We start from the raw sequence: 15,632 nt of genomic DNA on the forward strand, positions 1-15,632 counted from the left end.
ACTCTTAACACTGATTGTGCATCTATTTTTTTTTAATTTAAAAAGTCCTTAAATGAAAGAATATGCCATCTGATGACGTCCTCTAATACAGCGGTCTACAACCTTTTTTGCGCCACGGACCGGTTTATGCCCGACAATATTTTCACGGACTGGCCTTTAAGATGTCGCGGATAAATACAACAAAATAAAACTAGTACCCGTACCGAAAAAAAGATTTATTCATAACACACGTGAAAAGACCCAGGAAAACAGAGTTAAGGGCAGAGAACCGGTGCCGTTATAGGTCATCCGACTCAAATCAATGTGCATCTTCTGCTTTGCTGACTCCAACTTATAAATCTTATGGTGCAAAGCTTGGACACATATAGACTGATTACTGTGACAATTTAGCTTCATTTATCAAATGTTTTTCAAGATTCTTTCTTTGAGTCAACATAAATTAATTTAATGTCAGAAAGAATTGTGCATGCTTTATTTTGCATTTTATTTAGCATCAAATATTAGACAAGAGACCTTAATGTTTTCATAGTTTAAATAGCCAAAATTTATTCACACAATGACATTTTTAGCCTTTTTGAGATGTTCGTGAAAAGTGGATCAGCTGATCATTTAAAGGATTCAAAATATATGAAGCTAAAATTTCACAGGAATCATCATTTATCTTCAAACTATCTACAATAACATTTTTATGTAAATTGGAGACGGTAAAGCAGGTCGTAAAAATGTGATGATTTGAGATGGAATAAGGCATACGTAATCTGGTAAATCTGTACCTGTTATCTCTGAGCCTCCAAGGATCTATTTCCTTTGATCAGATATAAAAGTTAGCAGTTATTATTCACACATGCAGAGTTGGATGCAGACATTAGATGTAAATGTGATGAAACTGTCAGAATTCCAGATCTAACAGACGTTGGTCTTGATTTATGCAGCAGACCAGGGTCTGAGCAGCTCTCCTGCAGAGGTGGTGTCCAATACAGCAACCTGAACACAAATGTCTTGTGACATTTGCCAATAATGTTATTTTTATTTATTTTTAGATGCAGGCTGTATCACATTCAACTCTTAACACTGATTGTGCATCTATTTTTTTTTAATTTAAAAAGTCCTTAAATGAAAGAATATGCCATCTGATGACGTCCTCTAATACAGCGGTCTACAACCTTTTTTGCGCCACGGACCGGTTTATGCCCGACAATATTTTCACGGACTGGCCTTTAAGATGTCGCGGATAAATACAACAAAATAAAACTAGTACCCGTACCGAAAAAAAGATTTATTCATAACACACGTGAAAAGACCCAGGAAAACAGAGTTAATGATAAAAACGATAACAAAATAACGCTAAAAATTGATAAAAACCCTGAAAAGCATACATTTCACACCTGAGCCTCAACTCTCGCGGCCCGGTACCAAACGACTCATGGACCGGTACCCGTCCGTGGCCTGGGGGTTGGGGAACGCTGCTCTAATATATTCCAGCAGCATCAATCCAGCCTACTCATGAGGAACCTGTTTGCTTTTTAAACCCTCTTATCTGGCGATCTCAGCTAGACCATCGAGCGTCACTGAAAATGACTTTGAAGGCCAGTGTGGTAAAATATGAAGGACCCCCAGTAAGTGTCAGTAAAGGATGAATCTGGAGTCAGAGTCTGAGAGTCGGGAGGTTTTCAGATGCTTTGCACTGCTGGTTTTTTTCCCCCGATCCCATCTGTATTCTGTTGATTTGGTCTTTATGCTTATTTACTAATTTTACATTCAAAAGGCAGGTTCTTCTCTGGAAGACATTAATGGATAATGATATCCTCACTGGAAGTCAAATCTGAACATGGGCATTTTCACGTGTGTGACTTACATGAGCTTTATTTTCATGTTTCTGACTTCAGGTCATGTCTGCAGACAAACATGTGAACCTGCAGCAAAGCAATTTTAATCTGTCAGCAGATCAGTTTAAGTGAATTGATGTTCAGATTTTTACATTTATGGGCAGCCTGCTGTTGCAGCTGTTCTCTGGAAGAAGCAGAGGATTGTGGGATTAAATAAATGGTGGAGGGTCACAGAACAATCTCCACTAAGTGCTGCAGTGTCAGTTCAAAGGGAAACCAGTCATTGTGCAAATGTCACAGTGAACAGGTTTGTATAACATAATTTGTAATCTGCAGAAACTGTGTCCAACCAGCAGTGTAGGTTAGCTTAGCACAGTTACACATGTGAGGTTTAAAAGAACTTTAACCATTTTTAAATTGAAGGAACACACACACACACACACACACACACACACACACACACACACACCAGTGTACAGAACTGAGCTTATGTCATTGCAATCTTCAGAAGTGTTTGCTCAGTGCTGGTTCAGAGACTTAAGCCATTATTCTCAAATGCACCCTGGCATGTAAGGTAGCTCCCCCTGGTTGCGTTTGGTTATCAGGCCTCTACATGGCTTTAATTCTTTTGCAGGGTTGGAGATATCTATCTGCGCATAGCCAAGACGAAGGAAAAATAAAAACTGGCGCAGATAGTTTAATTTTGAGAAAAGCTGATGCGTTTCATTGTGAACTCAAATCAGTTTGACATTCAGTTGTTGTCTTTAGTAGGTCTGCAGCATATTCATGCACTCCTGAACCGCTCAGATCCAGGCAGGGATCATTTCGTCCAACAGTAACACAACAGAGTATGAAAGCAGTAGGGCTGGTTTGTGATAAATGACAGAGACGAGATGGGGATGGAGATCAGGTTTATTAATGAACTGATGAGGACATACGTGACAGACAAATGCAGTTATGAAAAAAAAAAAAAAAACTTAATTTCAATTTGCCCCCCAACCTACCAGAGCTCTCTTCTTCATGCACTCCATCACCATGAGGAAGATCTGCTGTGCCTGGCTGCGGCTGTAGTTGAAGGTCTTCTGGATGGTGACCAGCAGCTGGTCTTTGACACTCTCACTAACCAACCTGTGCAGGAGAAACATCCAGGTAGCCACATTAACATTAAACTGAGGAACGCAAAGGGGTATAAGGATGAAGATATTCCCATATTAAAACTGGAATACTATGAGTGTCTCACATGATCTGATAAATTGAATTCTTAGTAATTGTGTATTTTAGAAGCAAATGTGATTTTCTACATGACGTTGAAGTTAAATAGCCAGACTACAATCTGTCGATGACAATCCTCAGTGATTGTATCAAAACCATAACTGCCACCGGGTGTGATGATCTAGTTAAGCCTGGCTTTCACGTTCGTTCAGCTCACCCATCTTCCTCGCAGTATCTGTGAGCAAACGAAAGGATGTCTGAAGCTCGACCACTGCCATCACAGACCACCACAGGGACAGGGGGCTCCTCCTTCAAGCTCTCCAGTGTGATTGAGATAACATTTGGACCACCTTCTACGATTAGACAGACCACTGGGACCCCCTGACCAAGACCTGAAACCACCATACACACAAATGTAAAAACTAAACGAGTTTTAACTTCTATCAGCATCTGCAATTCAAAATAATGACCTTTAGCATTCAATGATTAGCTTCACTTGCACCAGTTTGGTTTTCCTTTTCTGAAGCATTGCTGAGCCGCCCACCAGAAAACTCGTGTATGATCTTCCACCTTTATGCAGGACCACGTACCCAAACCCAGCTCCCCTTTCATTCTGAACTGCTCCCTAGCCATGCATTGTGCTCAAACTAAAAATAGTTTGTTAAAGACAACATTTCTGCCACAAGTAGTGGTGTGAAACAGCCTCCTCACTTAGACTTACCTGACTCGATACAGTTAAGGTTAGATAGAAAAGAAAAGTCTTGACTTTCTGGTCATTTATGGTGGCCTCATGAAGTGAGAGGTGACAGCTGAGCTCCCCTTTGCTGTCCCTGCCTTACAGACAGCTCCAGGCATAGGATGACAAAGGGAAACCCACAGGTCACACAGATTGATGGACTGATAAGCTTCAGACTCACACTAAAAGTGTGCATTTTGGGTAGGTCGCATGTTTGACTCACGTGTGTTGATTTTCTGCAGAGAGATATGCTTCTCCAGCTGCCGGCGGAGGCGAACCTCAGCGCCGTACTTTCCGCACGTCCCGTTATCAGCAAGGATGAAGTGGGAGTGGCTGCTGTTCAGGACTGACAGCTTGCTGAGTGGGTTGGACATTGTCTGATAAGGCCGGGTCACCTAAAACATGAAACCTAAGTGAGGAACAGCACATTTACTACATAAATATCTGCAAACACTGCTCTGGTTTGTCTTACATCTCTCCCAATCAGGTCTTCTTTGTTCTCCACAATCCCCCACGGTGCAATCCCAATAGCACAAACTTTCCCTCTGGACTTTGAAGAATGGTCTTTCAGAGCATCGCCAACATGGCGGATAACTCCTGGGGTAAAAAAAAAGTCATGATATACAAAATGACTTTTTGATGTCAAAGAACAGGAAAGGCATCAAGTCATCTTTGCATAAAGAATGAAGGCTGTACCTGTACTGACTCCTCCAGTGAAGATCCAGGCTCCAGTGGTGACAGCAGCTTTGATCAGCCCTTTACCAAACACCTGCTTCAGCTTGGGAGGCAGGTCAAAGTTCTGGAGGCCTCCATGAACAGAGATGAGTAGCGTGGGTAGCTCCAGCTGCCAGTCCTTCACCATCAGGTGGAGCAGGGAATCTGGTTTGGAGTCAAAGGAGACCCTGATGTACTGCAGGAGGAGGAAGAGGTGTCAGTGCTAGAACGCTACAGAAGCAGTCAAACTGGCGTGTCACTCCTCAGGCACACTACCATGGCCTTGTTGACGTGTCCTCCTCCCTGAAACTCCAGCACCCCGTAGGCATCAGTGGGGGAAACCTGGGTGTGTTTGAGGGCACTCCATCTCTCCGTAGATTGGACTTCCAGCTGGACCAGCGGGGCCCCGTCCTCTTTGGCCCCCAGAGGGACGGCGGTGTGCTGTGCCACCAGCTGACCACAGCTGCACCTGAACAAAAACAGCAGTTCAAACAGGTTACAGGCACTGATGTTCATTTACCGCCTGAGCGTGTAAGATAACTGTCGCACTGAGCAGAGGAGGAACTGTCGTTCCTACTATAATATGACGAGATGAGAAACTATCATTTCCACTTTTACCATTTTTGCTTTTATAGGACATCAACTCTGCAGACAGGCTTTCATTAAATTGCAGGAACTGAATGTTTTATGCAACATTACCGCCAATAAAGTTACTGATCCTGAAGTTAAACAGTAATAGTACAGATTCTCCAAGAATTCTTCATAGCAGCAGAACTCATATTATAAACCGGTGGTCAACTCGTTTTTACCATCAAGCTCATCACATTTGTCATTTAACAGACATGAGGTCCTATGACTAAAGCACATAATCAACAGCGAGTGACCAGTCACATTACCCTGATCAAATGAAGCGATCAGTGTAGAAGAGAAGCAGCTAATAAAGACATAGAAAGATTCCAGTCACTGGAAAGCTTTTTTACGGAGCCCCGCAGGGGACATGGGAGAAAATAAATAAATAATTAAGACGGACTTTTGCGAGATCTCGCAAAGCTAACTCGGGATCTCGCAAAAGTTTTAGCCGCATTCTTCCCATTAGCTCGAAGCTAACGGGAGGTCGAGACCTACTACAGCCGGGAGGAGCACCGCTTTCCCGGCATCGTGCCTCGACCTCCCGGTCGGCTTCGAGCCAGCGTCCGAAGAATGCGGCTAAAACGTTTGCGAGATCCCGAGTTTGTTTTGCGAGATCTCGCAAAAGTCCGTCTTAATTTTTTTTCTCCCATGTCCCCTGCGGGGCTCCGTACTTTTTGGCTCCTCTGGAACTCGAGTTACTTGTAACAAAAACAAGTTAAAAAGCTGCAAGCCTCAAGTACGACACAATTACAACACTCAGGCAGACGGGAGCGAGTCCAGAAAACCAGGCTTAATTTACATTACACTCAAAAACCCCTAACACCAGCGAGCACAAGCTCAGAGCCAAGAACACACAGAGGCTACTGGTCTGTTTATACAGATGAGCTCATCAGGGAAGCGGAGACAGCTTGGGGAAAAGGGACACAGGTGAAGACAATAAGGACAATCATTAAGGAAAAAGGAAATAAACTAAACACAAAGGCAAGAAAACAGAGGCTGGAACAATAAACACAAAAAATACAAAGAGCTAACTCAATTATCAAACTCCAAAAATGAAAATGAGGGTTAAAAAATATAAAAGAAAAGAAATAACACAACAAACCCCAGAGGAAGTTGTAATTATATCTGCATGAGGAGGAGGAGGACCAGCTGATAAAGATCACATGAAAGTGACTGAACGCACCTCGTCTCCTCGTTCATAATCATTCTGTCCGGTGAGAGAAATTAAAAAGAAGAGAAAACTCTCTCCGAGGTTCTGCACTCGATTGTGTCGTTACCTGCTGGGGTCTTTGCTGGGAATGATCTGGATACATTCCCTCTTCTGGAAGGTTCTGTCGATCCAAGCTCTCTGGATCTGAAAATATGTGATTACGAAGAAACGTGAGGATGACTCTGCTTCTCCTTCTTCGCAGTAACAAAGTAACAGGTTAACTGTCATCAAGAAAAACATGAAATGGAATGTCCGAGAAACACCTGCTTCCTTTCATCTTCAAAGGAACTTTAATTATTAATTTATCAAATTAAACTTCACAGTGATTTTTTTTTTAATTTAAGGACTATATTTTTTCAACTCTACTGATAAATTCACATCACATCATATCTGCACAAAGAAGGTAACAAAAGGCAAAGAGGTTGAATCATTGTTTTGTCAGTTTGATCATAGAAAATGATTTATTCCACTTTTCCTGCTGTTAATAATAAATAAATAAATAATATTTGGTGGTGTATTTATGTTGTTTGGGTCTCCTAAGGTGGATATTATGGATTAAATATGTCTCACATCAGCAATATTACAAGATAAACTTAGGATCAGAGTAAGTTTTTATAATAAAAAGTCACTAATATAGAAAACTATAAACAGGAAGTCAGCTGAGCGCGTCGGTGCTCTCTGTGGTTCATTCCTGTTCCTGTGTTCAGCTGCAGAATGACTCAAATGAAACACCAAACTGCTCATGTCTGAATATATCTGGCTAATTTCTGGGAGAGTGGAGCTTTCCATTTCTTTATGCACCCAATCCTCTTACCCTCCGTCCTAATCCTGGAGCTGCACAGAAAAACACACGGAGCTCCCCTTTAAAGCTCTATTTCCTGTGTGTGTTTAAATCCAAACAGCACCGACGACTGTTTGTTATTGTGTGTCTGCACTTTGTAAAATTCCTGCACTCTGGATGATGGAGGATTAACGTCCGAACAGCACATGAGCCTCGGCGTTATTGTCTATTTCACGTGAGCGATAACCCTCCACCCTCATCATCATCATCATTATCTTTCCCTCCCCATCCTCCTGACAGCTGAGGAAGAAGAGGAAGAGAATCAGGTAAATTCAGCGATTCATCAGGCAGCAAACGTTCTGCAGAGAAGGAAACCAAAGTTACTGTTCTGGGTTTAACTTTAAAGGAAACAAAGACGTGTCAGAGAAAATACTTCAGATGTGAAGAAGTCACAAATAAAGGGCATGATTTTCACATCAGGATGTGTGTGAGAATTCAAATGTAGCCCTCAGTACAAACCCGTCTGATATCCAGTAAGGCCAACGTTAGAAATTAGAAAATAACTTTCTAATGTATGCTGCTTTATGTATGCTTGAGCCAGGCAGTGCCCACACCTGCAGTAGTAAAAATGCTTCTCAGAGAGCTCCATGTGGGAAAAGATGATTTTGTTCCCATCAGGATTCTCCCCAAATTGTCCAGTTTCCTGTGTGACAACAGCTAGAGGGAGAAATGGTTAAATGAAAGTGGGTGAGCCATTGCCTCTAGCTAGGATTGTGCAGTTGTTTCAGCCTGCAGAATAAAAACCCAGGAAAGGAGCCAATCCCAAAAAGTTCTGTTCATTTGGACGTAATGTTTTCAGCGGGAGAAACGTTTCCTCACTTATCCAAGTGTCAGCTGACTGCAGGTTTCCCCGACCTTATAAACAGTACCTTTGCACAATGACTGAAGCCAGCACCACTGACTAACGATGGACAACTGTCTGATTTTGTTTTTTCAAACCCAGAAAGCAGCTCGAAATTATCTAGTGGCAATGAAGGATGTCAACCTCAAGAATAACCAAATTTTATGTTGGACAAAATCTTGCGTCTTGTTCGTTTCTCTTCAGTTTTTTCAGTGTGTCGAGGTCGTAAACACATTGACAGGGATAAACCTAAAAAACATTTTTTTTAATTAATCTTTGAACAGATAAAATCGATTTGTTGTAGATTCGCTCTATTTCTATCCACTCTGAATATCATTCTTACAGAATCTTTCAGAAACCAACAAACCTCTCAGATGCTTCATGTTCAGATCGGGCGAAGAAGAGTCAGAAGTCTGTGTGGACACCAGCAGCAGCCTGCACATCTACTCCAACGTCCAAACATCTCACTCAGTACTGAACCTGAAGTGAGCTGCAGAGCCAGCAGCTCCGTGAGCTCCCACTGGCTTCCAGCTCCGCGAGGACCCTGTGAGGACTGGGTCTGGGTGCAGCTCAGCAGATAAGAAAGGAGTTGACTTTATGCAGCTGAGCAAGTTCATGTGACAACCATGTGAGGCAGCAGGGCTCTTTGTTCGACCTGGTCTCATGACTCCAGGCCGAGGTAATCCTTCTGGGAGTCTCATGACCCATCAAGCTTCAACACAAGAGCATTTTCATGAGCTGCTGGGACCAGACTCAATAAATCTGCTTTTAAAAATCCCCCAAAAACATAACCGCCCAAAACCTCCCAAACCCTGATCCTCCATGTGCTCAGCTTTAAACTGAAACCTGTTGAACCTGCTCCCCCTCAAGATTTCGGTTTGTCTTCGTGGAAACTGAGTCCATCTTCTTTGGTTTGAATTGTTTTGCTTCTTTACTCCAGTTTTTACATTTGGTTGCTTTTCCACCCCAGAGAGGAATTCTGTGCTCGTTTCTTCACTACGGTCACCTCCACACAGGAGTTTAGAAATGCAGAGCCCGCTTTAATTCAGGACGGCCTCACCTGTGGACCAACCAGACTTTCTAACATTTTATCATAGCAAGTTTTTCCCGTTTTTAACCTTTAGAAAAGCACCGCTGATATAACTGCATCTGGATTCTGGGAAACACTCGTGAAAACAAAGTCTGCCTGCACAACAGACCGAACACACATTCAGTTCAGATGACAGTTTATGTGCCGGAGCAGATTCATTCAAATACCCGGTTTTTTCATGTTATGCTTTTTCATTTTTCATTTGCACATTGATTCCTTTATTAGAGATTTTACAAAAGCTAATTAAGCACAATTTAATTAAAGTTTAAAGTCACCCCGATATTTTTCTTCTGACCCCCCCTGAGGGTCTGAAGTCCTAGAATGAGCTACCTGACTGCATATAAAGAAGGATCAATAATAGGGACAGAATCAGAAGTCTGAATATATCGGATATAGTTTTTAAAATTGACTTGCTGAGACGAAGCCATACATTTTAAATGCTTATCAGTGAGAAATAACAACTAAATAACAGCACAGCAACACTTTTATCATCTTTCCTACATCTATCGCCTCAATAACAAAATCAAATTCATCCTAAATTCATGACCCCTGCTAATCGATCAGAACATGTACTTTTACTTCTGATACTGTAAGTAATACTGATGGAGCTCTTCACAGGGATTTTTATTGCAGTACTTATACTTGAAAATTTAGTGGAGTATTTGTACCGTGCTTGTGTGCAGTAATATTCTGCTAAAGTACTTTTAAAGTGAATAAAATAAAATCAAGGAGTGTTTTCTCAACGAAAACAGAAAAAAGGAAGGACTCAGCAACAATGCACAGGGTGTGTGAGAGAGGCCTGGAGATTTGGATTATCAGGGTTTAAATGAGATTAATGCTGTTCAGAGGAACTACTTGTTTGCATAATGAGCTGTTGTATTATGCTCTATTTTATTTCACTCAGAGACAGGAAGTGGATCGCATCTCTGAACCAATCAGAGAATAACAAGGTAGGAATAAACAGCAAATCTCTTCAGTCGTCACAACAGCAGCACAACGCATTGATGGGGAGGAATCAGCAAAAATCAAACACTTATTCTCTTTGTTTTTGGACAGATTTAGTGCATGTCACATATGTAGCACCAACACCAGTTGGGGTTGTACAACAATGCCTGGCGGTCTCTAGTTTGCACGTGTGTTTCCATGTGAACTGGAGCCTATTTCAATTTATTTCTATAAATATTGTATGAAAACATATTAAAAATATATACTGATGACAATTCGTTCAACGGTGAAAGCAATATTTAGGAAACTGATAAACCTGTGCCAGAAGTAAATGTGTAAAGTTTTTCTTTTGGACTTGCATCAACACTTGAGGTTCATGAGGGCAGCTGTTACACAATCTTTCTGACAGACACACAAACAGCAACAAACATATTTCTGTAATATCTCAAAAAGTAGCATCAAAAAGCTAAAATAAAAACCTCAATGAATAAATGCTGGAAGAATTTAAAAAGAAAAGAAAAATCAAGCATTTGTGCCAAAAAACAAAAAATAAGAAAAAAACCTGCATTTCCCATGATCGCCACAGGCCTCCGTTTTTAAAAGTCCAACTTTACAGCAGAAATTTAAAAAATAATGTTTACAGCCCGCGATGTGAAACAGTTTTGGGTTCTCTTTATATAATAATACTTAATTCCAGTTGCATTAAGGCTCAAAATTGGCATTATGGCATTGGCAGCATGTCTTTTATTCTGTCTTCATTCTCTCACCCCAACCAGTCACAGCAGATGGCCCCGCCCCTCCCTGAGCCTGGTTCTGCCGGAGGTTTCTTCCTGTTAAAAGGGAGTTTTTCCTTCCCACTGTCGCCAAAGTGCTGCTCATAGGGGGCCATATGATTGTTGGGTTTTTCTCTGTATCTATGAAGCGCCTTGAGGCGACTTTTGTTGTGATTTGGCGCTATATAAATAAAATTGAATTTAATTGAATTAAGTCTGAGATGGATGCTTATAAAAGTGGTTTTAGCTGAAATGTTTAACTGGTTACCACTAATTAGATTTACTGAATTGGGTCACATGGAGGTTTACTATGATGATGCCTTTTGAAAGTTTTTATACAATTATGAATCCATTTTATTAATTTTATCAAACTCCTTTTTATAGATGAGTATAATTTGTGATAAATATCACAGATTAATGTTGTATTAATAGAGAATCCAAAAATTCTTTGCTCCAGTTTGGGAGAAGGATATTCTAGGATTTTTTTCTAATTTAATTCTCATGTTGTTCTATGAATAAATGTCCTTCCTGCCTTTCTGGCACTTTATCTTACAAAAGGCTTTGTGCAATCCTTTTCTTCCTATAGGAAAAGTGCCTGCCTTAGTTTTAATAAACAAGTATAACCCTCGATGACATTCAGTCAATTTAATTTGTTCCTTTTCTTCATAACCTTTAAAAAGTTTTCACAATATGAAACGTTTTTTCCCATTTTTGTCATTTATCAAATTAACGGGAAACTGATTAACTGAGGAGGGTGAAGCCTGCGTCTGACAGAAAGGATGTGGTTCGAGTGTTAAGACGAACGTGTTACTCGTCTGTGCGACGTTGGCGTCTCTGTTTTATTAATTAGATCCTTTGTTGCTCGCACTTTAACGTGTCTGATTTCACAGTCACATGTTTTCCAGGGAAAATAAACAGATGATTGTGTTCATTGAGCAAAATCACATGAAGCCAATGAACCGTGAAGTGAGCGGGCCACATGATCTGAGGAGGAAGAGGAGGGGAGAAGGGCATGAGTAGGTCACATGGTCTGAGAGAAGGTGCTGCCGCTTCCTCCCTGAACCTAAAAAGAAAAATCTGATTTTTTTCTTTTGTTCAGATATTTGTCTTTTTGTTTTTTTTTAATGCTACTAAAAGTGAAGTTGCAGTAGCACTTTATTTAAACCAGTTTAACTCTCCTCTAACTGACCTCCAAACCCAGCTTCCTGTTCTGACCCTGGGGGGGCTTTGCACTGTTACAACCCTCGGTCATAAAAGAATGCAAAGAGTGATTTCTGTGTTCATGCTGTTGTTGATTGGCTGCCTCCCTGTGGATTCAGTGTCTGCAGATAATTTTCTGTAGTTTTTCAAACATTTTTAGCCGTCTCAGAACAAAACCTCAGAGTCAGATGGAGGCGGTGGTGATGATGATGATCAGAACAAAGATAAAGACGACAAATAAGAAAAAGTAAGACTGAAAGAAAAATGATTAAATCAGCACAATGGCACCAGTGAGAGAAAACCACAAACCACAAACGAGGACCAAACCAGCACAAGGAGGCCTTCAGATATTCAGTGAGTGTTTTCAGAACGTTTGCTGAAAAACGCTGACACCAAAAAAAGTCCAGAAAAAAAATGAAACACCTGATCTGATCAAACAGGCTTCACAGACTTCATCTTAACATCTTAACTGAGAGACCAGGAAACGTTTCTCCAAGAGCTCCCTCTGGTTCACACCCACCGGCTAACTTACACTCAAAACATCTGTAAGAGGCAGCATTATGCTAAACGATCTCAAGGGGAATGATTGCAGGATATTCAAGTTTGGAGAGTTAAGGTAAGTCTGAGGTGCAGGGGTGGAGCCAAATAGTGGCCAGGTGGGCCCAGTGACTGAACAGAAGTCTTGCAGCATGCATGCATCCTATAGAAGGCTGTGCATGTATACAGCTGATGTTACCTGCAGTGACTACTAAAGAGCTTCTTCTCTTAATGCTTGTTTAACCACCTGCTTTAATTGCAGTTATCGATGAGCTTCTTTAACAGTTCAAAAAGAGGAACTATAGGTAACATTTCAGGTACTTTTTGACCATTTGATGCTGTAAGTAATGATCTCATCCCGGCCACCGCAGTAAATATTGCCACCTTCCCAGGTGAGTTTTCCATCCTACCTTCTGTGATGCAGATGACGCGCTGCGTTTTATGGATGAGCGTTTGAAAGATCCATCAGTTCCTCTCCTCCCGATGCTGTCCATGTTGGTAAAGTTTAGCTTTCCTCCACCTTCATCGTCCCGTCTCCCCTTCTGTACGCGTGTCCTCCTGTGGTCGTCGCAATCCCGTCCTCAGTCTGTGATGCGTTCATCTCTGGGTGGGGTGTGGTGGGTGGAGACCCCATCCTGTCTCTCCATGTGTAATCAGGATTAGTGGATGCTACAGACGGCCAAGGGTGGTGCTCTACGAGGGATGCAGATTTAATAAATGATGATTGGAGGTAAATCTACTTTAAACCTTGCCTAACTCAGTGCAGACAGGATAAACTTCTGTCTTTTATTCTTTCATAAACCTGAAGTACCACTCCAACATATTTGGATGTGCAGCTCCACCTCAGCACTTTTCACTGCTGTGATATTTTAAATGAGAGTGAGTTGGGTCAGATTCCCCACTGCTGTTTGCATTGATAGCATTAATGAGAGGTAAAGGCTCCATCTGCAGGTTGACTTGAACATGACAAATTTATTCATGACAAGATCATATCAGTTGCTCCAATTAATCATTTTTCTGCAGCTTAAGGCAGGATCAGGTGACCCTGCAAGAGGCTCAGACTGCAGGAGGACTTCCCATGATGCACTGAGAACTTCTCCTCCACCCCTCTCCTCCATGTGCTGCTTTCTCCCATACTATTTGCCTATACGCTGTTTTTCTTCTGTCCTCTCACGCCCCAACCATTTGCGGCAGTTTGCGCAAGCATCGTTCTGCAGAAGGTCTCTTCCTGTTTTAAAGGGGTTTTTCCTTCACACAGTCAACAAGTGCTTAACAAATTAGGACTAAAAATAAAACAAAATATTAAAACATATTTAATAAAACTTCTATAAAACAGAGTGGCTGTCACGGGTTGCCGGGGCAAGCCGTGTGGGAGTTATTTAGGACCAAAATGCGGCAGCTCTAGTGCAAGTGAGTTTATTAAACAGAAGTAGATACAAACAGAAATGGCAAAGGTGAGCATGGAACTAAGAAAACCTAAACTGGGCAAAACTAACAAAACCAACCGGAAACGAAGATGCAGGGAGGCACAGGAAAAGACACGGGGAAACGGACGGAGAGACGCAGACGAACCAGCAACGAGGACGAGGTAACACACCCGGCTGTATCTCAATTCAGGCTCTGCAGCCTTAAAGTACGCAGCCTCAACGATCCTCAAGGGCCGCGTACTCAAAGACCGCTAAGGCCGGAAGTGCGAGGCTTGTGAAATGGGACGGTGTAGCCTCCGTTGCGCTGCCCAGGTTGCCTAGCAACCATGATACTAACAGCTGGAAACGTTTCATACAGCTTTGTTTGACAGAAATGAAGGAGAAAATCTTTTGTTCATTTGTTTGTTTGTTTCTACATGAGCTTTGATCATTCTCTGATTAAGCTCAGCTATTGAACGGCGTATATTTTAAAGTAAAGGCTTTAAAACCAAGTTAGTACAAACGTCACTAATGTCACATAACTTTGCCGACATGTGGCCAACAGTAATGTTTTAATGTTCTTCGTTATTAAACATTTGCACATAAATAAGTGACATAATATTCAGTACTTAGTTTACTAAGTTACTCTTCGGGCGCCCCTCATCCGCTGTTTTTTTTCTGCAAAATTATCCACACCCACCGCCGCGCTGTGCATTCTGGGATATGTTGGGCCACGAAGTCTACACCGCCACGTCCTTAAAATTCAGGGAAATGAAGGACGCATTTGAGGGCCGCATTTCGAGCAGCCTTCGAATTGGGACAGCCTTCGTCGCGTCGCTGTGACGTAATCGGCCTTAAAGGCTGCAGACCCTGAATTGGGATACAGCCTATAAATACACACCAGGAATCAAGGGATGGGAAACAGGAGGGGAACACACCTGGAAGACATCACAGCTGACGAGGCAGGGGAAACGTAAACAGAACACACTGACATAAGACAGAGACCTTCAAAGTAAAACAGGAAACACATACACGTAATGACACAGACTCAGAGACGCGGACTAAACACAGAGACCTACTACACTAAGGGGATACACAAGCTAGGAAGACACCAACCAGAGGGAACACCACTAAACCCTAGAAAACCCAAAACAACAGTCATAATACAAAACTATCAAAAGTAAAAGTACACAACCAAAAACACTGGGTCACCGACCCAGGACCATGACAGTGGCAGCAGAATAAAAAATAGTCTTTGCTGAATCTTTGTTACGGAAACGTCGGCATGGAGTTTGGGGTGCGATTCATCCTGTGTGAAGCAATGTTGAATTTCAGTGGACGGGAAAGACAAGGATCTGCATTTTGTCCCAAGTGGTATGACATCAGTGACTCTGCACTGAATCTTGATTATGATTATGAGTCACTTTGGCAAAACCATCTTGGTGTTTTGCAACTAAATGTCATGGATGAAGCGTGCAAAAAGCAAAGGGACCAAAGTAGCCACACCTTTAATCATCCCCTGCTGTATCATCTGGAATAATAATTTACAAAGTGAACTTTAACGTTTTGTTCAGTAAGACCCAAAACTGGTGACTGAGATCACAAATGTCTGAGGAAAATGTTTATTGAGGTCATAAGTCAAGTAAAAAGTTCTGTTATTTTTTCATACAC

The 15,632-nt window shown here is 41.7% G+C and overlaps 1 protein-coding gene and 1 long non-coding RNA gene across 5 annotated transcripts in view; one reads left to right on the forward strand and one right to left on the reverse strand.

The window, feature by feature from the left end:
• LOC146526212 (transient receptor potential cation channel subfamily M member 1-like) overlaps window positions 1-13,382 on the reverse strand; it is a 30,274-nt gene extending 16,892 nt beyond the window's left edge. For 2 of the 4 annotated variants that reach the window (XM_085183945.1, XM_085183788.1), the window contains exons 1-7: window positions 6,396-12,959; window positions 4,765-4,957; window positions 4,471-4,684; window positions 4,247-4,371; window positions 3,998-4,169; window positions 3,256-3,430; window positions 2,831-2,954 (exon numbers count right to left, since the gene is read on the reverse strand). In XM_085183945.1, the coding sequence (XP_085040071.1) occupies window positions 2,831-2,954; window positions 3,256-3,430; window positions 3,998-4,169; window positions 4,247-4,371; window positions 4,471-4,684; window positions 4,765-4,957; window positions 6,396-6,568 (1,176 nt within the window). In that variant the 5' untranslated portion in view covers window positions 6,569-12,959. The other 2 variants (XM_085183863.1, XM_085184023.1) reach the window with 2 other exon arrangements.
• Window positions 1-15,632, forward strand: part of LOC146526206 (uncharacterized) — a 372,953-nt gene that overhangs the window by 101,392 nt on the left and 255,929 nt on the right. The gene's annotated exons all lie outside the window — the stretch shown is intronic.

Source organism: Neolamprologus multifasciatus, chromosome 1, assembly GCF_963576455.1.
Source record: "Neolamprologus multifasciatus chromosome 1, fNeoMul1.2, whole genome shotgun sequence".
Lineage (NCBI taxonomy): Eukaryota > Metazoa > Chordata > Actinopteri > Cichliformes > Cichlidae > Neolamprologus > Neolamprologus multifasciatus.